The sequence below is a fragment of the Gopherus evgoodei genome, chromosome 16 (assembly GCF_007399415.2).
Source record: "Gopherus evgoodei ecotype Sinaloan lineage chromosome 16, rGopEvg1_v1.p, whole genome shotgun sequence".
NCBI classification, from domain to species: domain Eukaryota; kingdom Metazoa; phylum Chordata; order Testudines; family Testudinidae; genus Gopherus; species Gopherus evgoodei.
In genome coordinates this window covers 18594550-18617747 of record NC_044337.1, presented here as the reverse complement: position 1 = coordinate 18617747, position 23198 = coordinate 18594550, and the positions used below count along the sequence as shown (strand labels likewise).

General features: G+C 44.6%; 1 protein-coding gene across 2 annotated transcripts in view; it reads right to left on the bottom strand.

Moving 5' to 3' along the window:
* Window positions 1-22976, bottom strand: part of COL5A1 (collagen type V alpha 1 chain) — a 243899-nt gene extending 220923 nt beyond the window's left edge. The window contains exon 1 of one of the 2 annotated variants that reach the window (XM_030535663.1): window positions 22349-22976. In XM_030535663.1, the coding sequence (XP_030391523.1) occupies window positions 22349-22442 (94 nt within the window). In that variant the 5' untranslated portion in view covers window positions 22443-22976. The remainder of the gene's footprint in view (window positions 1-22348) is intronic. The other variant, XM_030535661.1, reaches the window with a different exon arrangement.
* Between the last annotated feature and the right edge of the window lie 222 nt (window positions 22977-23198).

The following is a 23198-nucleotide window of genomic DNA, read 5'->3' as shown; positions in this document are numbered from 1 at the left end:
AACATTCAGCTGAAGGGAAAACATTCCTGGGAACCGTTAACTCGTCAGGCATAGCAGCCCCAAAACATTTTGCATTAGGCCTTCTATTGGCAAAAACCTCCTTCCTCCTATGTTCCTGGGGGCATGGCTCCATGAGCCCATATGTTGGCTAACAGCAGCATATCCATTCCAATCACCTTACCTCACCCACACTGGAGAACGTTATACGCTACAAGTCATTTTCGAGAGCAACAATGCCATGCTGCTATCTTAAAGATGCAAGATGTCTTCAAACCAGTGAAGCGCATTCTTTTGGCACCAAGGAGGAGTGTGGTTTGCCTGGAAGGGGTTCTTTTACCTCCTGAGTTCCAGGCCTCTTCTTCCTTATTATGTTTTGCTTCATAGCAGAATGTTCCACGTGCCTTATTTAATCATGTGTCGACTGACATGAAGCAGACGTGTGTTACCTGGCTGCATTAATCCCTGTGCTATCGCTAGCTGCTCACTAAAATGGAAAAAATGACTCAGACCAGATCTGTCGCCCTAACAAAAATGAGATGTTTGTCAAACGTCCACAGGCTCCATCCCTAACCCTGAGAACCTAGCCCCAGCCTTGAAAGCTGGGATTCTCCAGAAAGCCTCAGGGAGTCAGGCACTGAAATCCCACAGAAAGTCAATAGGAATTAGGCATCTCCACTACTCCGCTAGGTCTGTGGAATATCTGAGCCTAAATCTATGTCCCGTACAAAGGAAAGGTTTCCAAGTGTGCTACACGGACTCCTTTCCCACAAACAGCGGGAGTGGTGATAGAACTAATCTGGTGGTCTGTCAGTAGAACCAGCACAATAAACACAACATTCTCCTCCTCCTCCTAAATACACACATCCCATTACCACCCACCGCTCAGCCATGACTAAGAGTGATCCACGCAGCCCCTGGGAAAGGGAAATCAATCAGCACCAGCCCACGACTAACAATAAATTAACTGGATGCAGTACCATTCAGCGCTTCATGTCCAAAACTGTTACCCTTTGCACAATTAAACCATTGCCATGTTCCACACAGAGGTGGCTGCAGCGATCCCTGTTCAGAGTCAGAAGAATATGAAAGTGAAATCTTTTAGGATGTGAAGACGCTTCTAGGACAGGATGAGGGTATGCATATATATTGCAAGACAGACCCAGAACTTTCTGATGCTGGTGTCAGATTTATTGTTTTAGACAATGACATCAACAGTTCTGCACCTTTATAAAACCCCATCTCTCAGAGCCTTCCCCGGAGTAAGACAGACATTCCAGGACTGCACGTAGAAAAATTACTAATCCAGTTTCCTCGGCTGCAGTGAAAAGGGCAGACAAAGAGACCAAATCCAACCCATTGTCTGTAGCTAGTCTGCAAGAAGAGGACCAGGGTGGGTCAGATTTCAGCCTCAGTGAAATCTGAAATTGATTTGCCTTCAGCTCCATTGAATGTACCACCCCAGGAAACAGCCCTGCTCTGGCAGCCCACTCAAAGCTATTTCTGGGACCTCATGAATTGTGTTCATTTTAGCACAGCAGCTGTTCTGAATTTGGAATGATTGCCCCCAAGGTAGGGAGGGACTTGGCTGAGCTGGGCAAAGCAGAGGATACAAAGAGCAAAGCTGCAAGAATGCCTTGGCCAGTGGGCAGGGCTGTGTCAGAGCTGAGAGAACATGGAGATCTAGCCCTCTGTTTACAGTGAGAAGGATCTCACGGTCTTTGCAACAAGTTAGCATGCAATTCCAACCACTTCTACTTAGCCAGGTGAAATTTTTCAGATAAATCATTTTTTTTCCAGTTTAAATAAAAAAAATTCAGATTCAGGGCAACAAAAATGTTTTGTGAATTCATGAACTGGCCAAATTGTTTTAGTCAGGGAGGAAAAATAATCAAAAATTGTAGTTAGCCATTTTCAATATGAAACATTTTGATTTTTCATTTCTCTTTTTAGCTTGATCTTTATATTAAAAAAAAAGGTTTAAAAACTGAAAACCAAAACAAAATGTTTCATTTGAACCAAAACGCCCACCCCTCCACCCCCCTCACACACACTTTTTTGGTTCGGACAACGAACCAAAAATCAGTTCTGTGCACAGCTCTATTGCTACTATCCAGTACGGTGCCTCCCAGCCCTGATCAGCTGCACTTAGAACGGTCCTGGCTCCTGAGTAATGCTTATTATTGGAGCGGGCCAGAAAACAGGGTTATTCTCTCCATGGAAAATTTTGACTTTTGATTTTAAAAAAATATTGGGTAAAAACAAATGATTTTCAGTTGTTCAGTTTTCCAACAGAAAAAAATCAAAAATTTTCAACGAAAGACAACATTTTCTGCAGAACATTTTCATTTATTCAAAGCTGCTATTTTATGTTGGGGACAAAAAGTGCTGATGGAAGATTTCCAACCCTATCTACTGTCACCCGTCCAGGGACAGATCCTGCTAGGTGCTGGTGCTCTCAGCTCTCATTGTGGCAAGTAGGAGTTGAGCACCTCAGAGGATCATGCCCTAATTGTGAGAAGTGGCCATGGTTGAAAGAAACTAAAAATCCAGTGTCTTGGGTCTCAAGCAGAATAAAATGTATCTCTAGTCTGATCTCCACCGTTTAACAGAGGTTAACAGATCTCTCCCAAGGGGACTGCGCTGGTATTTAGTTAGAAGTTTGTTTTATGAGCTCTCTTTCCCCAACTAAGTACAGTCAACAGTCAATGAAATGTATTACAACTGTCCCCACCTAACCTCCTCCAACTATGACATGCACCATGACTAGGCTGTGAATGGCCTTGAGTGAGCCAGTGTTGCCGACTTTCATCTGGGCGAGGTTAGCACTGGCTTGTGAGTGCTGCCTCTAGCCTGTACATCTATTGGGCTGTAGGAAAAGCAGCTGAGAGTGAGAAACAAGCTTCTGAAGACAAGTGGGCCACTGCAATCTCTCTCTAAAGAAGGATCTAAAAAGCAAGACCTCACTGCACTCAGCTAATGGAGTCCCATCAGCCACATCATGCTATGGCAAGAACTGTGCTGTAGAGCCCATACATAAAGTGGAAGAACTGTCCTGTAGACCAAAAGGCTGCAGTTCCATCTGCTGCCACTAACTATCTGCAGCCATACAGCTTTGTGCTGCAATATCATCAGACCTTGTCCACTAAGCATGGATGGGCTAGGTTGGTACTCAGGGGAGAGCCTCTCCGACAAACACTTGAGTGGAGTGCAGCACACAAGGATGCTGGAGATTCACCAGCTGGGATTCTCCCATTTTAATCAGGGTTTAAAACAGTGACCCCACATCTCTCCAGGCATAATGACCCTGTATATGCTGGTGCCTTCCCCTTTCCAGGCACTGATGATGAAAATGTACATTCTTCTGCTAATGTGGTTTAGTGAACCCATTTGGATAAAATAAGAACTGACCCAAACTTTCCCCTAAACCTAGCTGCACGTATATTTGGAAATGTGAAAACATGGGAAATTCTTGATTCAAAACCATCCTAAGTCAGGGAAGTGAAAGGGTCTCAGTTCTTCCCAGCAAAGAAGTGTCCATAAGGCAAAATTCATTATTACAACCAGCACTGCTTGGCAACTTTGGTACCTTCTGCTCAGACTGCACAGGACGGAGTGGTCTCTCTTTTCCATCATACAGGAGACCCCTCCAAGCCAAGGTTGAGGAACATGGGCAAAACTGTGTTCAGAAGCTTCCAATACAATGACCCACGTTGCCCCTGTTCTGTGCAGAAACAGATAATAGAGGACTTCGCTCTTTGGTGAATAATAAAAATGATCTTTATATCGATTGATAAGTTTCGTTTCCTGTTTTTCATTTTCACCCAGCTCAGCATTTTCCGAGGCTGGTAGAGATTGGGCAAAGGTTTATTGAAATACTCCAAAAAAGATTATTCTCTTAATATTTCCACCTCATCTATAATCTGTTAGTATCAGAAATCTCACAAGAAGGCTTGTTCCACTCCAGTTTTGGAGAGTGAAGGAGTTTGGTTAGGTTTGATGTGCAGAGTTTGAGAGGACTCATCGATCATCTGAGTTTCTTTATGTGCATCCACTGAGCTGTTTTTAAACCTGTCCCGTGTGAGACAATAGCCACTGGAGTGCAGAATGGAAATCTTTGCCTTGGAAGACTACCCTTTTTCCTGATAGACTTTTTTTTTATTATTATGCAGCACTGGGATCATTGATATTGTCAAATATGGCTCTTATTGTCTTTTGTTTTGCATTCTGCTGAGAATCAGGACTGGAATTCAAGAAACAGAGCTAGATTTAAGCACCAGGGGCTGTTTGCTCCTCCTTCCAATCCCAGCTCTCGAGGTCAAGAGGGAAGGATTCCAACTGTTGCAAAAAGACAGATTGTTTTCATTTAAACTCTTCAGAGAGAGACAGAAAAACACAAGACATGATAATATGCTCCTCCTGCTGCCTACCAACCCTGGGGAGGGAACATTTCAAGGAGTTTTCCTATATAAATTGACCCGATTGCTATTGTTTTGGCACACAACAAGAAGAAATGCCATTTCCACCTGCCCCCATGTCATTTCTGATTGAGAGTGACGCGGCTCCTAAGTGACCTGACTGCCCTTTACAAAAAAAACAAAACAAACAAACCTCTAAGAAGATAACATGGGCCTCATTAAGAACAGACTCTGCAGTTCCACTTCCATAGGATATGGGTATAATCGGTATCATTCCTTATGCTCCAAGCAACAAACTGATCAACAAACGGAGACATGGTGCTGACCACAGTCACAGAACAGGGGTCACACTAGGTGGACCAGTGGTCTGATCCCACATGGCAACTGTTCCAGCTAGGTTCTCTTATGCTGAACCTACACACAGCAGCATCCAAGTACCTTTCTTCCACGTGTCGTCCCACTGTATAGTACAGTATGGGCAGGCTCTACACAATTCCTCCTCAACTTCATTGCTAATGCACTTCTCTTTTCACCAACAGAAAGCAGTAGGGAGGGGAACCCCTTGTTGCTAAGCACATCCTGAAGGATGTGTGTCTGAAAACTCATACATCCCATAAGCTGTGGTGGAAGCGACAACAGAGCTCGTAGTACAGTGTAAGGAGTGTATCTGCAAAATGGGCCCTGCTCCCTCTAATGTGTGAGCCAAATCAACCTTATATCCTTAGGACTTGGTTCACCACTGTATTACAGGAGGTCAGGCTAGATAGCTGGTGATCCCTTCTGGCCTTAAACTCTATGGCTCTACTCCACTCTTGGCTGGTAACTTCACTGTCTTCACTGAAGACGGAGGCCAGATTCAGAGCCTTCTGGAGCCAGATGGATCTGGTGTTGCAATTTAGGACCACCTCTGATCAAAACTGTGCTGGATAATGAAATAAGCTATTGGGAACAATCCAGCACTAGGCAGACAAGACAGATAGGTCTTTTTGAGAACTGGTTGAAAATTTTCCATCAACATTCTTTTTTGATGGGGGAAAAAAACAGGTTTTTAATTAAATAAAATTTATATCAAAGGTGTCTGCTTTCCATGGGAAAATTTTGATTTTTTGTTGTTGTTGTTGAAAAATGAAATAGTTTTGGTTTTGGTTACAACTGTTCAGTATTCAAATCTCCACCAAAAACAATAAATCAAAGTCTTCCATGGAAAAATGGAGATTTTTTCCTCCCTGCAGAAAATGTTGACAAAAAAGAAAAAAAAATGTATTTCCTCACCACTTCTAGCCTTTCCCCTTTCCTGTTCCTATGATTTTATGGGAGTCACCTTTCAGAGTCCATTACTGATGGATCTGAACATGCAGATATGACATAAGTTATATAGGCCAGTGGTCATGAGTCTCTTCTCCATGTTGCCCTACTGGGTCAACTGCACTGAGACACAAGTCAGAAACAGCCATATAGCCCCTGCACTTCCCTCCTTGATAGTGAAAGCAATTAGTCAGATGCCGGAGATCCCCAGGGAGCATGGCCTCAGTCACATGAAGCAGGAACTTTGCTAGTACAAGAGGTGCCTGTGATTTAAAGCCACACTAGTCCTCTTTAGAAGAAACTGTGAAAAACATCTGGACTGGGATTCTGTTAGCTGGCATCATGGGCTCCTGCGACTGCTTTATTAAAGTCACCTCAGCAGCATCAATTAAAGGAAAACCCTGGCCAGGTCCCCACCCCATCCCTCCGAACACTTGGCACTCGCCCATCCACAACTTGCTAATCCCCTTTAATCAGATGCTACGCAGCTAGGGACATGTCTCTGTTCAGTGCTCTGACCACGTGGTTAAACCATTTGCCATCGGTGTGCAAAATGAAGCATTCGAGCAGGAAATTATAAAGCTTAATTTACAGCTGGGCATTTAATCCAGAGCCAGGGGAGGGGATGGGAGTGAGCTGTGGGTGGCGGACACATGAATCAGCGTTGCGACTCACCTGTGTTGCCAAAGGTGATCCCTCAGTTAAGGCCTAGCATGCCACAATTCTCAGGCCTTTCCTACAGCATTCAAGGGATGCACTTAGGGGGGCTGAGCATGCTAGGACCCCCCTGAGGGAGGGAGCCCCTGCAGCTTAATCTTTTGTGGCCCTGCCAATATTTAATTGGCTATGATGTCTGCTCGCAAGGGATCGCCCTGATCTGACCTGTTCTGCTCACCTGTCTTCCTGGTATCTCAGGAAGAAGATGCATCTCTTAGGAACACCTCTGATCAACACTGTGCAGGGAAATGGACATGAAATGGACTATTGGGAACAACCCTGCACTGGACAGAGAAGACAGATGGGCCTTTCCAAGGGCTGGTTGAAAATTTCCAATCAAAACTGTTTTTCAATGGGGAAAAAAAATAATCAGGGGATGACGGGGGAGTGAGACTTTTATCTCCACAATCCTGAAAGGCCAGGGTAATGTAGCCATCTACAAACAAGCCTGTTGTGAAGCCTGAGAAAGAGAAACAAGGTGGGTGAAATAACATCTTTGATTGGATCAACTTCTCTTGGTGGAGAAGACAGAGACAAGCTTTCATGCTACACAGAGCTCTTTTGGGGGGGGTTGATGGAGGGAACAAAAGGCAAAAGAGGGCTCCTTAATGCTTGCTGTTATGTTTTAATGTTTTGACAGCAGCAATGGCCCAAACACCTTTGAAACGGTGGCCTCTACTTACCGCTTGTGCTCTTCCCTAGATCTAGCACTATCCTTGTTTAAAGCTAGGGAGATCAAGGCAGCTACAACAGCAGACTTCCATCTTGGACCCTTGCTAACCTCATGTCAATTGGTGCAGCTCCCCTGAAGTCAGCTGAACAACACTGATTGCTCCCAGCTGAATCCTACCTCATAAATCACTTTTTCTATTCCTCCTGCAGAGCCCTCCACTTGTATTCACAGCGACTCATCACCCAGGGCTTTTCTATTCACCTGTAATAGTGCAGGTTACAAAAAGAGGCATACATATGATGGATGCATTATGCAGCTGGAGGGTTGTAATTCTAAAACGAAGCATGTGGCAGACACGTTAGTATTCCATCACTGGACACCTTGGGGATGGGTCCACAGGAACCCACATCTTCATGCTCAAACTCACTGCTTCCCATCCAGAGTCTGAAGAGTGCAGCTGCACAGATCTGTCTTGCATCCCCTACTGCCAGAATCCCTGCATAAGATGCATGTTGCAGTGCATCCTAGGGGTTACAGGGAAGCTCTGGCTTCCAGGAATTCTTACCGTAGTATCATCTTTAAAAACAAAACACAACAGTAAGCTGTTCTGCAAGGCTCCACTATGCGGCTCAACCAAAGGACTGATACGTTTCCTTTACACAGACACTGAAGTAATAGCAGCTGCAGCCGACACGTAAATGAAACTCTAAATCAATCGCTGGCAACTGAACTGTAGGACAGTCCCTTCAGCCAAACACTCCAGCAGCTGACCTCGCATTTTTCTCTGTCTCGTTTTCTCCCCAGAAACTCAAACCCAGCTTTCTCCAGCACAGCGGGAACCTCCCATGCTACTCCCTGGGAGCACTAACCACATCTTGCAGGAAAGGTGAGGGCAGAGAAAGCTGTGGAGAGAATGTTTCACTTCCAGGCTGAGCCAAGAAAGGAACTTTACGGCTTTGATTACCCTGAGAACATTCGCATCTCCCAATCTGGCTTCAAATGTAGTGCCCAACCCAGGCACGCAGTTCGGGATAATCCTGAGCCAACGCGGAGATCTAAATATAGTCATGTGACCAGATTGTCAAGAAGGCTCGGTGCCCTGCTGCTCCCACTGAGAACAATGGAGAATCCCTCCCCTGACATTCAGAACAACGGTTGCTACTGAGCACTTTGACATGATTCAATTTTCAAGTTAGGTGTGAAATCCTGATTCTACTGAAGGCAATGGCAAAACTCCTATCGACTTCAATGGGGCCAAGAGTTCACCGTTAGATAGTAAACTTGGGAGGTGGGGGCAGGGACTGTCTTTTTGTTCCATGGTTGTTCCACACCTGCTACAGTGAGGCTGAAGCTTCTAAGTCCTACTGCAACATAATACATGGGAGCTGAGCTCTTCCGGACAAATCAGGCCTATCGCCAGGTGGTGGATCCATTCCTGCTGCCGTCTACATTACCAAAGAGTAGATGGAAACGAAGCAAAATGCCTTGGCATCATTTTCCCAACCTACTTAAACTGGTAAAAATAGCTGGATGCTACTAACTAAAAACTCCCTAAAAGACACACTGGGATCATCTTTCCTTGCCTTCTTTTCCTGGCTTATAGCTGTCTAGTTTTATAATATTCCCACTGGGCTTTGAATGCTAGGATGTTTCAGTATCCAGTACCCCAATTTCCATTTGCAACACATGCACGTACTCTAACTTGCTGAGGTCTGTTTTTTTTTCCCTAGCAAGCTGAAGTATCTGCCGTGCTGTTCAGGGAATCCCTTACGTGTTTTCAATACTTGGTCATATTTAGTGGTTCAATTTGCCCTAAGAAGAATAGTGCCTTTTCTCTAACAGCACAACGCCCCATGCTCCCATATGGTTTACACCAGAAGCACAGAGAAAAGCTGTAAAATGACACGGAAAACTCAAAGAAGTCACAACGTGTACCACAGAGACAGGTTCTGTTAACAGAAGAGCACGCTATGTTTTTGTTCCTACGACAAAGGAACAACCATCAGCCTTTTCAAATATAACCAGAAACTTAACCCGGGGGGTTGGGGATGAGAAAAAAAAGTTTTATATTTCACTATTTTTTTAAAGATATAATCTATGAATTGGTGACATAAAACAGAAGGCCTGGGATCGTCTAGTCCGGCCTGCTGGATAGGTGCCATAATTTTCACTCCCCCAGCCAAGATTCTCCTGGGATTTGAATTTCTAGCACTGCCCACATGAGTCATACCAATAGGCCATAAATAGGCCAATTCAGTGCTCAGTATTATTATTATTTGTATTATCTCAGCGCCTACAAGCCCCTCCCCCAGATATCGGGGCCTTCTTGTACGAGGCACTCTACAGCTGGCTGTAAATTTACCATAGTTCCACTGAGGTCAATGAAGATTTTGACAATTTACACCAGCTGAGGATTTGTCCCAGAGTAAGATGGTCCCTGCCCTGAACAGTTTCTGGCCCAAACAGACAAGACAAAGGGAGAGAGAGGGAGATGTATTATATCCATTTTAAAGATGGGGAACTGAGGCACAGAGAAATTAAGTGACTTAGTCTATGTCATATGGAAGTCCAGGGCAGAGCTGAGAAATGAACTCTCCTGAGTCTCATTTCAATGCCTTCACCCTCAGACCATCCTTTCTCTATCCAGTTTACTGCCTAAGCTGCTAGAAAAACTCCAGCATGGTAAATATATAAATACTATGGTAGATTTGTTTTTTCATAAAACTACGTCTTTAGAAAACCTGGTCTCATAAACTGATAGACGTTAAGGTCAGAAGGGACCATTAAGATCACCTAGTCTGACCTCCTGCAGGATGCAGGCCAGGAAAGGGTAAAAAACTGGGCAGGTTTAGTCTTGAGAAAAGAAGACTGAGGGAAGGACCTGATAACAGTCTTCAAACATGTTAAGGGCTGTTCTAATGAGGATGGCGATCAATTGCTCTCTGTGTCCACAGAAGGTAGGACAAGAAGTGATGGTTTTCATCTGCAAAACTCAGTAATAGGCTTCCAAGGAGGGGTTCTGGACAGTCCATCATTGGAGGTTTTTAAGAACAGGATAGTCTAGGTTTACCTCAGTGCAGGAGGCTCAGATTGGTGACTTCTCCAGGTCCCTTGCACCCCTACATTTCTCTGTTTCTACGATCTTTGAGAAGCCTCAAGACCCCAAGCAATGTTAGGAGCATCTTGCTTCCAAAAGAAATAGCAACTCAAAAAAACAGAAGAACTGCACAATGGGCACTTTTTAGTTTAGTTTTTCTATTTCTTGCTCCGATGAGGTTCCAGACATGTCCACAGGAAAACCACGACATCACTTTAACTGCACATTCAGTGCTTAGCTCTGTTTCAAGGACCTGAAACTGACGAACAATAACCAAGTGGCTGATTACAGCATGCTGCCAACCTCCATTTTTTCCATATATCATCTTTGTATTTTAACGAGTTTTTCCATGCATCCATCCCTTTTTTTTTTTTGTCGTCCTCGCCTGCCACTTTCGCTCGCTCTTCCCACATTTGTCTCTTTTTCTTTTTTCATACAAAGGTCTCTATTGACAGTTAAAAAAAAGGAAGCCAGCTTGCAGACTCAGCACATAGCTGAGTGGATTTGACTCCAGTAAGAATCAAGGCTTTGATATAGAGTAAGGCAGTTGGAGAACGCAGTCCCCAAGAAGCTCTCTGCAGCAAGCTGAGGTTGAAAGATGAGGGAGAGGGTTAATGTTCTGCATGGAAAAATGCAACTACCAAATATCTGAAGCTGAACCTGAGCAGGACCCAGGTGATGCGGGTGAGCAAAGGAAAGGACTTTGAAGCGTTTGCAGCTATGATGCAGCAGTCTCCTTTGGCTGAAGGCACATACCCAACATAATCCATAGGTTAGGAGGATTCCTACATTCCTGGCTGATGCTAAGCTCTCACATAGCAGCACACCACCTTCTACCACCTCCAGTTGCCTAGGACACTCCATCCCCACCTGGTGGACAATGATCTGGGCTCTATTATCCACACTTTTATCACCTCTTGTCTGGACAAGGGGAATGCGATAGACCTGAGCATGAACTCTTCAGCTCTTAGGAAATTCCAGCTAGTACACAACACTGTGGTGCATCTCCTCAGCAGCATGGCAGATGGCACACACATCACTCCCATCCTCTGCTCTCTGTGCGGCTCCCTGCAGAATACCGAGGCAAGTCTGAGGGCTCATCCTTATCTTCAAGGTGCTCAGTGACCTGGGCCCAGCATCTCTACAAGGGTCTAAAGCTCAGAGATGAGGACTATAGTTGACAACTCCGCTCCTCTGGCACAATGGAGCTTCTGACCATCAGGATAAAGCCCATCTGTGCAGGAGATGGAGCTTTCTCAAGGGCCAGTCCCAAACTATGGAACAAATTCCTACCACCATCCCAATCTCACCACCTTCTGCTCCCAGTGCCAGCTACACTTCTCTGATCAGTCTCCTCTCATGTAAAGCACAGAGCAGCATGGATATTTAAAAATAACAAATCCACCCAAAACAAAGCCCTACTCAATCACAACTTTCCACTGCAGACACAATTCTCCCCCTGCGGAGAAGGTGAGAGAGAGAACAAACCACTTGTGGCAGATGTTAGTCACATAGCTTAATTTCCCAGTGGAAGGTGCTCAGATACCAGAGATCAGAGTGGGATAAGAACTGCATTTGTTTATTCATTGTAGTTCTGGGCATTTTTCTCTCTCTCCTAAAAGCACCATGCTGAATCCTAGCCAAGACTTCTAAGTCACTATAGCAGCTAAGGGATCAATCCTGCAATGCCTGGAAACACTGGGCACTCACAGCTCCAAGTCAAGTAAATGGGAACTGAGGACACTTGGTACCTCCAGAAGTTGCTCAGTATCTTGTAAGATTGGGTCCTTAAAGCACCCAGGGTCTGATCCAAAGCCTCCCAAAGTTAACGTGAGTTTCTCTGTTAGACTCCAGTGGGCTCTGCATCAGGCCTCAAATGCAATCCTATTTAAAGGCCCAGTCTTGCAAGCTGTTACTCATCTATCTGACCCTGCCATCAGTGGCTGCATTGCTATTGATGCCAGCACATCTGCTGGATCAGACTCTTAGTCCTTGTTTTACTCCTAAAGAAATCTAGAGTATAATGCCACACCTCTGGGTGGGTCATCCACAGCGGACACCGAACTTGGGACCTCTGGATCTGAATACAAGAGCCTCTACTGCCTGAGCTACAAAACCCTGCTCTCCTCCCCAAGGCTGGAGCAGGCTCATCCATCCCAGAGAGTGACAGAGAGCCACTCCAAGCCGGCATGGGCTTCATGAGCAGAATATTGCAGGCTTGGGCCTTCAGTCTGCACTAGCTTTGTTCCTCATGTTCATGCTAGGACCCTCGCGAGGCACAGAGAATGAGGCACCTGCATACGTTACAGCAGGAATACCCAGCCCTCGGAATACCCCTCTCACCTGAAGCCCACTGAGAAACTACGGAAATTCCTGGAGTGCGATGAGCCTCTTTCTCCAGCTCTGCCCCAGCACGCTGAATTGCCAGCGATAGCCTCCTTCTATCAGGTGTGATGTAGGGAGGCTAACAGGAGCATGCTGGGAGGAAGAGCTGATAAAGATAAAACAGTCCAGATCTTCCAAAGGCCTTTTCTAGGTCAGAAAACACTCCAGAGTGCACATGCCCATTTCACATATACCCCCATGCCTGGATACAGAGCCCTACGGATCCTCAGCAGGACTTTTTAACAGCTAAAAGCATCTCATCTGTGCCACAAGACCTTCCGCTGGACTTCGGGTGGAATTCACCCCCATGCAGGGAGACAGCAGGGGCCTATGTACCAACACAGCCCCCCCCCCCCCCGCAAATGAGAGTTTCCGTAGTACGTGGGCCTTGTGAAGGCTCTCTGCACAGGACTGAATGTCACCCCTACTGACTCCACGTGTTTAGCAAAGGTCCCAACCAAGACTTGAAGATCTTCCAACAAGCTCATGAATTAAGACCTTTTAAAGGGCCCTTCTGTGCTGAAAGCTTTCCAAACCACCCCCCCTCCCACCCACACCACACTCACACACACACACACACACACACCACCAAGACAAAAGACGGTTCAGTGCCTTCCAATTTGCTATTCTTGCCAGTTTTCCAGCTATAGCCTGGATGGGTTCCGTTGGAGAGAAACTGCTATCTAAAAAAAATAATAATAAAAAGCAGTAGTAATTCAAGCGGCTCAAAGGGCAACAGCGGCTCTGACCCTGGGACTCAGTAAAATAGTAAGGAATTTGAAAGCGCTGTCATTTGTGTTCAGTGAGCACAGCTTTGAATGAAACAAAGGGAAGAAGAGATCCCTCTTTATTATATGGGGACTCCCTCAACAGCAGGTCAGCTGACCACCATGAGCCAATGAAGAAATCCTCCTTCAGAGGACCCCAGACACAGTTGGATTCTTTCTGCATGACTCACAGAATGAGTCACTGTCCTTGACTAGCAACGATCATTTTCCTTTTATAAAAAGAGCCATGGAGTGTACATGTGGGATGCAATACCACAGGGGGAATCCCCTCTAGAATTCTGTCCTGGATTTTGGAACAGCCACAGGATAGACCCCTCCTCACCCCAAGAGACTCCGTCCCAGGTTTTGCACCCAGTGCAGGCCAAGACGGGGCTTTGAGAGTTTCATCTGTGTCCTGTGCTTACTCATGCAGTGCAGTCATGATTGGTAACGTTCAGATTGCATAGCTCAGTGCTGAGTCCCAGGGCTTTGAATAAAGGCACTCCTGGTAACACAAGATAGAACAGGGGAGTCCTGGCATCCCAAAAGCTAGAAGAAAACCGTCTTTTTGTAAACGTATACGCTGGGACAAACTTGTGGCTGTGCATGTGCACGTATCTAGTGCATGCACATCAGACACACACCAGGGTTTTCCCCCTTTTTAGGGCTTGTCTACACTTCAAAGACAATTCGGATTAAGGTAGCGTGTGAATTTAAATCACAATAGATATTCTGGGATAACGCCATCTGTGGACACTCGTGTTTCAAAATAAGAGTCTTTTCTGGTTTAGCTTCATTCACTTGGAGTACCTAGTCTGGAATAACGCCATATGTAGACAAGCCTTTATTCTCCCTTTGATATGCACAACAACTGGGAAAACAAACACAACTTTTGTTGGTTGAGGCTGTGGTATTCACTCAACGGTTAGGATACCAAATCTAACCTTCAACACTGCATGCTTGCAACCCACAGACACCACACACAGAACTAGAGAGCTGATCACTCTGGATATTTTGCAAAGGAAAATACATCATGGACTCTTTCCTCCTTTAAGAGCCTCAGGCAAACAGATTTATTAAAACAGGCTGACAATCCCCAAGTTTCCTTCTACATGCACACACACACACATACACAGAAAGAAAGAGAGAGAGAGAGAGAGAGAGAGAGATAGCTAAATCATGGAATTAAAGAGATGCTGCCTAACTTCAGCATTCATTCACCCCACTTGCATCATTCCTCTTCAGTGGGTTTTTTCACCCCTATATACCTATTTGCACAATGTTTAACTAGACTATAAGCGCTGGAGTGGAAATCTTGTTCTCCATTTTTATTTCACTTGCACTGGAACAAACTGGCAGTAACTCCCTTGATGTTAATGGGGCTACGGCAATGGAAAACCAATGCAAGCAAGATCTGAATCAGGCCCCTAGTCTTCATATTCATCTAAAGTACTTAGCACATTGTTGGCTCACTACAAATAATGATTACTATCTGAAGGAATTAAACATGCCCCCACATCATCCCAAATTAACATTATGCTTAAATGCCTTAATTTCATTTTTAGTTAAGAGATCTAGTTTATTCCTCCGAGGCGATTCTCAAAACTCTCCCCATGCTTTCCCTTAACTTTGTCCCCATTTTCCTGTTTTACATTGTAAAAACTGTTCAGGGCAAGGAATGTATCTTGTGAATGTATGGAGCCGTACTAATGATTACTACTAACAACCATCCTGTGGGCAAACAAGGCTGTTCAAGTACAAAGCAATCACGTCTGCAGCTTGCACCAAAAACGGAACAAGGATCTCATGTCCCTGGAAGGATGTTTCTCTTGTCTGCAAGGCCCTTAGCACACTTGTGGCTTTTCCCCTTCCTCCACCTGGGGGCTCACTACCCAGGGCAGAGCTTGTTTCAGCAGCTGTGTGGCTGGAAAGCTGCCCATCAAAGGACCTCACTGCCCTCGCACTTAAGACCAGCGTCAATCACTGATGTCAGTGGAGTCACACTATGGTGCAGGATGAGAGAAGAGAACTAAGATGTTGACGGTCGCTGGCCTCTGCCACTTGATGGGTCTCACCCTGGCAATGGACCCCAACCTAGACCACAAAATATTGTCATTGGAGCTGGCTTTCCAGATTGTTGAGATTTTTTTTTCACCCCAAAAGATGGTTGCCAGTTTTTTCAACTAGCAGCAATAGCAAGAATGATAATAGAATCTGCATCACACACCTTCCATTTTTGGATCACAAAGCACTTCACAAACATCTATTAAGTGTAAGTTTTTAATGGTGAGGGTAATTACAACTGGCACCATTCTACCGAGGGGCGTGGTGGATTCTCCATCACTGGCAATTTTTAAATCAAGATTCAACGTGTTTCCAAAAGATCTGCTCTAAGAATTATTTGGGGGAAGGTCTCTGGCCGGTTATACAGGAGGTCAGACTAGACGATCACAATGGTCCCTTCTGGCCTGGGGATCTCTAGATTACTGATCTCCCACATTCCCTCCCACATGGCTTGCAAGGAAGGTAGAAAAATAAACAGCATCACCCCAGACCTTTTGCAAAAGGATAAAATGGAGCACTCAGGGACTACAACTGGGATTTTGAAATTCAATGGGAGACAGGTGTCTAAACCTCTTAGGGCACTTTGGAAATCCCAGCTGGGATGATGTGGCCACATAGCAAATCAATGGCAGACTCAGAAATGACTCCTAGCCAGATGCCCTGTATTCCCACTCTACCATTCCATCTCTACAGGACACTGTTCTGCCCACTCTCCAATCATGAGCCACATAGGGCGCTTGCTGGCACTGTTCTTAAATTATTCCTGCATTTGATACTTGTCTACAGTAGAGTAACCAGAAGTCCTGTTTTTAAAGGGACAGTCCCATTTTGGGGGGACTTTTTCTTATATAGGAGCCTACCTCCACCCCCTGTCCTGTTTTTTCATAGTTGCTATCAGGTCACCCTAGTCTACAGAATACATGCAAACACATATAATGAATTAAATAACTACAGGATCCCAGAGTAGTCAATAATGTACTAAGGAAGAACAATTCCCTCCCTTGCAGGAATCACTGGGTGAAATTCTAGGCCCTGTGTGATGCAGGAGGTCAGAGTAGTTATCCCTGCTGGTCTTAAAAATCTATGGCTGAGATTTTCAGAGCCAAAAAGAGATTTAGACACATGGTCCCCCCTTGAAATGAACAGATACGGTGCATTCATATTTCTTAAGTGGCTTCAGAAAAGTCTCTGCCTAACAATCCATGCACAATTATCATACTGACAGTACAGACAGACAGGTTCATGCTGTCTAAAGATAAATCTGTTAGAAGTGCCAGCAGGTGTCCCATCCAACAAGAAGGAAGGCGTATCATGGGGAAAAGTGATCTTTTTATTTATTTATTCACTGTTATTACTCAGAGTACCTGAAATCTTAAAAACAGACTCAACACTCAAAGGAATTTACTCATATATTATGCTTTATGGACCAGAACACACTGAAATCAATAAGAATCAATCCATTGACTTTAACGGAAGCTGGATCAGGCTCTCTGAGAACGGATGTTCCTATCACTAACATTAAACTTCTGCTCCAGGAAGTACACTTAAACTCTGGACAAAGATTAAAGTGAGATGACAGGGCAGGGAGAGGGAGGAGAGGCAGACACAGGAAATAAATTGCCAAATCTCCTATTTTTAAAAACAGACCAAAGAGCCATTTCCCGGAAAGTCTGCTCTTATAGATTTATTTCTCAAGTCCAGACAGAAACCTTGAATTATCTAAGCCATGTGTCTATAAATGGGTACTTTCACTGACGCAGAGGTATATGCCACATATGTGTATTTTGCTTATTCACATCTGTTTTTATGCCAGTGCCTCCCTCTGAAAAAAAAATTCAAAGAGGCTATGAGGATATATGTACTGTTTCTTTGAATCTATAGCCAGAAGACTTTCAGGGTGGGGAAGAGGAGAAAGGAATAGCTTAGTGATAATGCTGATTTCTTTATCTTAATAAAGTTCCTTATGCAGTGCTGGAGGAAAGCATTTAGTTCTGTGATTCCTTACTATTCTCACATGACAAAGGGCTAACTCCACTTCCGTTTATTTACAGGACTTCAGACTTTACCAGACATGCCAAAATTCCCTTTCTTAACATATTCTTCAAGATCCACAGGGAAAAAGATGAATGCAGACACAGTAACTACAGAGTGTTACATGGTGTGCCAGGTACAGTACAGATGTTTATATGCACCACACAGAGAGAGAAATACCACCCACAACACATCCTATAAAGTTTCAAGCAGTGGGTTATACCTGGTTAATAAGGCAAGTTTGATTCTGACCGGCCCCAGGATAGAAACGTATTTTATGCCATGTTCAGGACTTTCCAACAAACCACATGATTCCTCTACAAAAAGCACTTTTTTGTGGTGGCTGAAAGAACCTCCTTTATCCTCAGAGCTGTTAATCCTCCTACCAGTGCCACAAACTGGGAATCTGAGCTCACCTCCGTGGCTTCCTTTCTCAGTGCACACACCCACTCTTCTCCTTTCATCTCTCACATCTGGATCCCTGGCACATAGCACAAGGGTATGAAAAGTAAGAAAATGGGAACCGCATGTTCAGCTTGTGCCAAGACTTTTAACTGACAGATGTCTGCAGCAAACAGACTATCACTACGCTGCGACCTGTCAGAGTAATCAGGAGGTACCATGCCAATCTAATGATTAGCTTCAATTGCTTTGTGTGTTAAAAAGAAAACCCCTAAGGGAGAGGTTTTGTCCCTTTAAACAAGACCGTTTGGGCCCTTTTCCCATAGTAAGGATCAGGGCCAGTGCAAGGATGTTTCATGCCCTAGGCGAAACTTCCACCTTGCGCCCTCCCCCCCCACACCTCAGCCCTGAGATGCCCCCCTCCACAGCAGCTCCCTCCCTCCGCCCTGAGGTGCCCCCTTGCTGCAGCTCCCCACCCCCCACCCTCCGCCTTGAGGCACCCCGCCCACCCGTACTCACCCCTGCTCTGCCTCCACCCCGAGCACGCCATCGCTGCTTCACTTCTGCTGCCTCCCAGGCTTGCGGCGCCTAAGCTGATTGGCACCGCAAGCCTGGGAGGCAGGAGAAGTGAAGAAGCCACGGCGTGCTCGGGGAGGAGGCAGGGTAGGGGTGAGCTGGAGTTCCCCTGCGTGCTGCCCCCTCCTTACTTGCTGCAGGCAGCTCTCCCCGCGCTTCCCTGCCCCAGCTCCCTCCACCTAAATGCCAGTGGCGACCGGGGCAGCCAAAGATCCGGCCGCCGCAGTTGCTGCCGAAGAAAATGGCACCCCCCAAATCCTAGCGCCCTAGGCAACCGCCTAGGTCGCCTAAATGGTTGCACCAGCCCTGGTAAGGATTCATACTCTCTGTGCAGTTTCCTTCTGTTGGTTCTAACAGAGCCATGATTTCTGCATGCCCTAAGAGTAAGGGCAAAATACTTTTGTTTATAGGATTAATCTTATTATTAAAGGGCTTTTCATCCAGTAGGAATCGTGTTGCAGATCTAGGATAATTATACCCAAAATGACTCATCAGCCTTCATACCACAAGGAGGAGAAATCAGCTCGGAAGTGTAAAGGGTCCGGTACTGACGGCTAAAAGGCCCCGATTAACAGGCCCACTTGCAGCATGACACCGACAATTCCTAAGTGTATTTAGTGGAGAAGGAGCCATGCCCCTGTCCGCGCTGGTTTTCAGAGCATTCTCCACCATGTCGAATGTTTATCTCTGGTCATTTAGGGTCAAGGCAAAAAAACAATGGTGCTGGGGCCTAATAACGCTGAATACAGAGTGTGTGCAATTTCCATCGATTTTGTTGGGCGCTGAGGCCACTCGGTAGCTGGCTGAATTGGCCCCTTGGTTATGGCACTGACACTGTATTTCACCCCACATGCCATTCTAAGTGACAATGGGGAAGAGACCACTATAGGAAAGGGGGAGTCGTTTGAGAAGCATCTGCATCCTGCCTTTGGAATATACATGGTTTCACTGAATAAGAGATGCTAGTCAGCTGACTCCGATGCATCCCCGTCAACTTCGGAATGGGGCATGTACTACCGTAGCTTATTAAAAAAAACAGATTATCCATAAAGTTCTGTTCCAAGGTGGTATAATTCTCCCCCTTCTCAAGAAGCACGTCACAAACAATGGGACCACAATGCACGTTTTCCATTGGACATCAGAACCGTCACCTGACATCCATTCCAGACTAACAGGGTCATATTTCTCCCAGTATAGCCACTCCTATCCTTTTCAACTGGAAAAAGTATTAAACTGTCCTAAGTGGCCAGACACTAAAAATATTATTTCCCTAGCTCATTCTAGACTACTGTAAACAGCCAAGGGGAGAAGCAACAGATGGTAACAAAATACTTAATAATTTCCAGCATTTTTAATTTCTTTCAAAGACCATGCTGTGCATTATTACATTTTTCTCCACCACTAAAGGAAATGGCTGTTTCCAAAAATATTCACCCAGAAACCTGATTCACTTTTATGAGGATCTGTAAAAATAAAGAGAGACTCCAACTTTGTCTGTCAGTTAAATTCAATGTGACACCACTTGTAAAAAAAAAAAAACAGAACAGGGGTCACTGTGGCTTGGAAAGGAATCACTGAGACAGCCCAGCTCATGTCACATATGGCACAGCCCCTAGAATAAATCAATGTCTGCAAATAATTTTCTTTTCCCCCTTGAATAGCAGGGGTGTATTTGCTCCTGAGCAGAACAAAGGAGAAGTGAGTTTTCATTTCATTTCATTGCATTTTATTTCCGTTTTATTTTAGTCCTTTTAAGAAATTGGGATTAAATAAAAGGGGAAAGAGAACTTAACTGTGGTTGGGGAGAAGTTAACCAGATAAAAGAACGTTAGATGTTGCCTTTAAATAACCAAATCTGGCTCCTCCCACATCTGAGTAATCCAATAACATACCAGGAAGCTCACTGGGAACATTCAAGACCTTTCACTTCAAAGAGAGATGCTACTCAGAACAGAAAGATTTCTATACACTGACAGTTATAGATGCATGGAACCTCTAGTCCATAATGAGTGTTAGATGGACATAACTCCATGCTCCTGATCCAAATCTCCCTGAAGCCAATGGGTAGTTTCCATAAAAGCACTCCAAAGAACATAGACTGACAGTATGTCTAAACTGCAATGACACTACTAAAATACATCCCTGGCTAATTGGTCTGCAACAGGACTGCAAAAACTTTGTATTTTTTCCATTTAAATTTCTGAAATTGACAAGGATTTAGCAGTCTACAAATGACAAAAGAAGGTAATACAATGGCACTGATGTACCGTCCAGGAGCTGACTGCTTTGAAAGAGGATAGTCCCAGAAAATATTCTTTCCTCTATCCAAATACGAAGATGGAAATCAGATCCGGTCCCTATCCAGCCAAAGACAATTGCTCCAGGTCATAATCCAATAGATTTGCAATGCAATAGACCATCTGGGAGTCGCTCTGAGGTGATATTAGAACTTCAGTGGTGGAAAAACTAAATATTTTCTATCTCACCTAAGAACTTTTTCTTGCAATTTTTGACAAGTCCCTCCCCTCCTTTTTTATAAATAGGTCCTCTTGGGTTAGAAGGAAGAACCTTGAAATGACAATAATTGATCATTATTCTGTTATGGTCTGAATCCCCCATGGCTTGTCTTGGTAACACATAATGTGCCAAACAGTGGCTGGGCTTCCAGACGAACTTATGCAAACTTCAGAATTAAGGCTGAAGCTATGACAGGCTGTATTAAATGCTTTTGCTAGTCAGTAACATTGGAATCTCAGTTTGACATTAGCTGCCACCCATTCAGTTGGCCCTAACTGTCCTGCAAAACTCCATCATGGTTCCTGTCTCGCCTTTTAAAACCATCAAAGTGGCTTTGCCCCCAAAACCTCCTTTTATTCTTCCTCCCGCAGTACTATAAAAGGAAATCCAAAATAAATGTTGTTCTTTAGTATTCGCAGACCACAAACCTCTGCAGGTACCCTTTAGAGCCTCAGTAGAGTTAAACTATTGTAAGTTCAAAGAACTTCCATGGTAGAGTCATCAATATTCATCTATCCAGCCTATGCATTCCAGAGTTAATAACTGTCAAAGCCAGTATTAAAATTAACCAAAAAAAAACTTCTCAAAAAGTAACTAACAAAATCAAGGACTCAGTCTCCCTTTTCTAGAATGCCAAAAAGGTGACGCGTGGAGCTGCTGGGTTTTGTCCCAACTGTTGCATTTTGTAGTTTCTCCTTTAACAAACCCAGCCACGGTGATTAGGAAGGGGGGGGGGATGCAAAACTGAGTTAACAAAAGTACAGGCAGCATACAACAGAGGGCGTCCGCTTTCTAAGTTTCTAAAAGCAAAGTTTGCAAAAGCTTTTTGCACTGAGATCGCTTGCTTTGATCAGGGAGAGAAGAGACCCGATTATTTCTTGACAAAAGTTTGCTCTCTTCCAGCAGAAACTATGCAAAGAAGACACGTTTACAATTAATACAAAATATCTGTATAGTGAAAACAACAAAAATCACTCAAAATTCATTTTGATTCCTTTTTTTTTTAAAGCAGCAACTGGCAGATCTGTTTTAAGGGGGAAAAGGATTGTGTTTTAACTTTTCTCCCCCTTTATGGGCCCCCTGACAAATGGCATTCACAGGACTTAGGCAGCTAAAACTTTTTTTTTTTTTTTTTGGAATGCATTGGGTAAGAAAAGACAACTGTTTTGCAAAGCGCAATAGAAAGCAAGCTTTTCTTTCTTGTTAGAAGTTTTCTGAAGCCTTCAGCCAGTTCACCCATATATTTGCTCCAGACACAGATGACATGAACATTAGCCAACAGCAATCATGTTTTAACAAGGCTAAGTTAAATAAGGGAGAGAGAAAACTATTTCTGTCGCCTGCAGGCAAACTATTTATTAAGGACACGAAGAACGCAGATAAAACAAAAGTGCCTTACCTGCTTTGCTTTGAGAAATTGCACAGAGGAGAAATATTGCTATAGTTTTGGTCCTTATCCAACTTCTTCTTTTCCACCTTGTGTGCGTATCCATGGTCCACAATAAAAGGGAGATCAGCTTGGGGGGGAGACTGAGCAAACGCTCACACAACCTTAGGTCTGGGGTAGAAAAATCAAAGTAAAAGGCTCAGATCCCCCACCCCCCAGAAGAAACAACTTTTATAAAGCCATGAGCTGGACGTGTGTGTCTGATTGGTATTAACTAGGATGAGGGTCTCAACTTTCTCTGTTACTGTATTTTTGTTTTGGCGTGTCTTGCTTCCTTGGTATAGCAGGTCCTTCTTCGCTTCCCTCTCGTCTCTCCTCCTCCTCTTGGTCTGATTCTTCTCTGGCTTCCCCTCCCAAGTGATGTCCCCCTTCCCCTGACTAATCGAGGAGTGGAAACTTTTTTTTCTTCCCTTCTTCTTTTAAAGCAGATGCGAGAGATTGTCAATCGAGATCCAATGCAGCAAATCAGAGTTTAGGAGGCTGCAGAGCTCTGCCCCCTTCAACTGGAGTCCAGGGGAAACGGGGGGTGGGAAGAGGGAAAGAAGTTTTTAAAAGAGAGAGAGAGAGAGAGAGAGAGAAATTGAATGTGTGGCATGGGGAGATTTTTCTTCCTCCCTTCCCTTGGCAGCCTCGATTTCTTTCCCCGTCTGTCTCCAACCAGATCCGAGAGCTGCACAGGAGGCAGGTCCCAGCGGCAAGTTTGAATATGCAGCCAGAGACAGGAAACCGAGCTGTTGCAAACAAGTTGCTGCTGTACTGGCCTCTTTTGCTAATTTAGTCGTTTGAATTCAAGGAGTTTAGG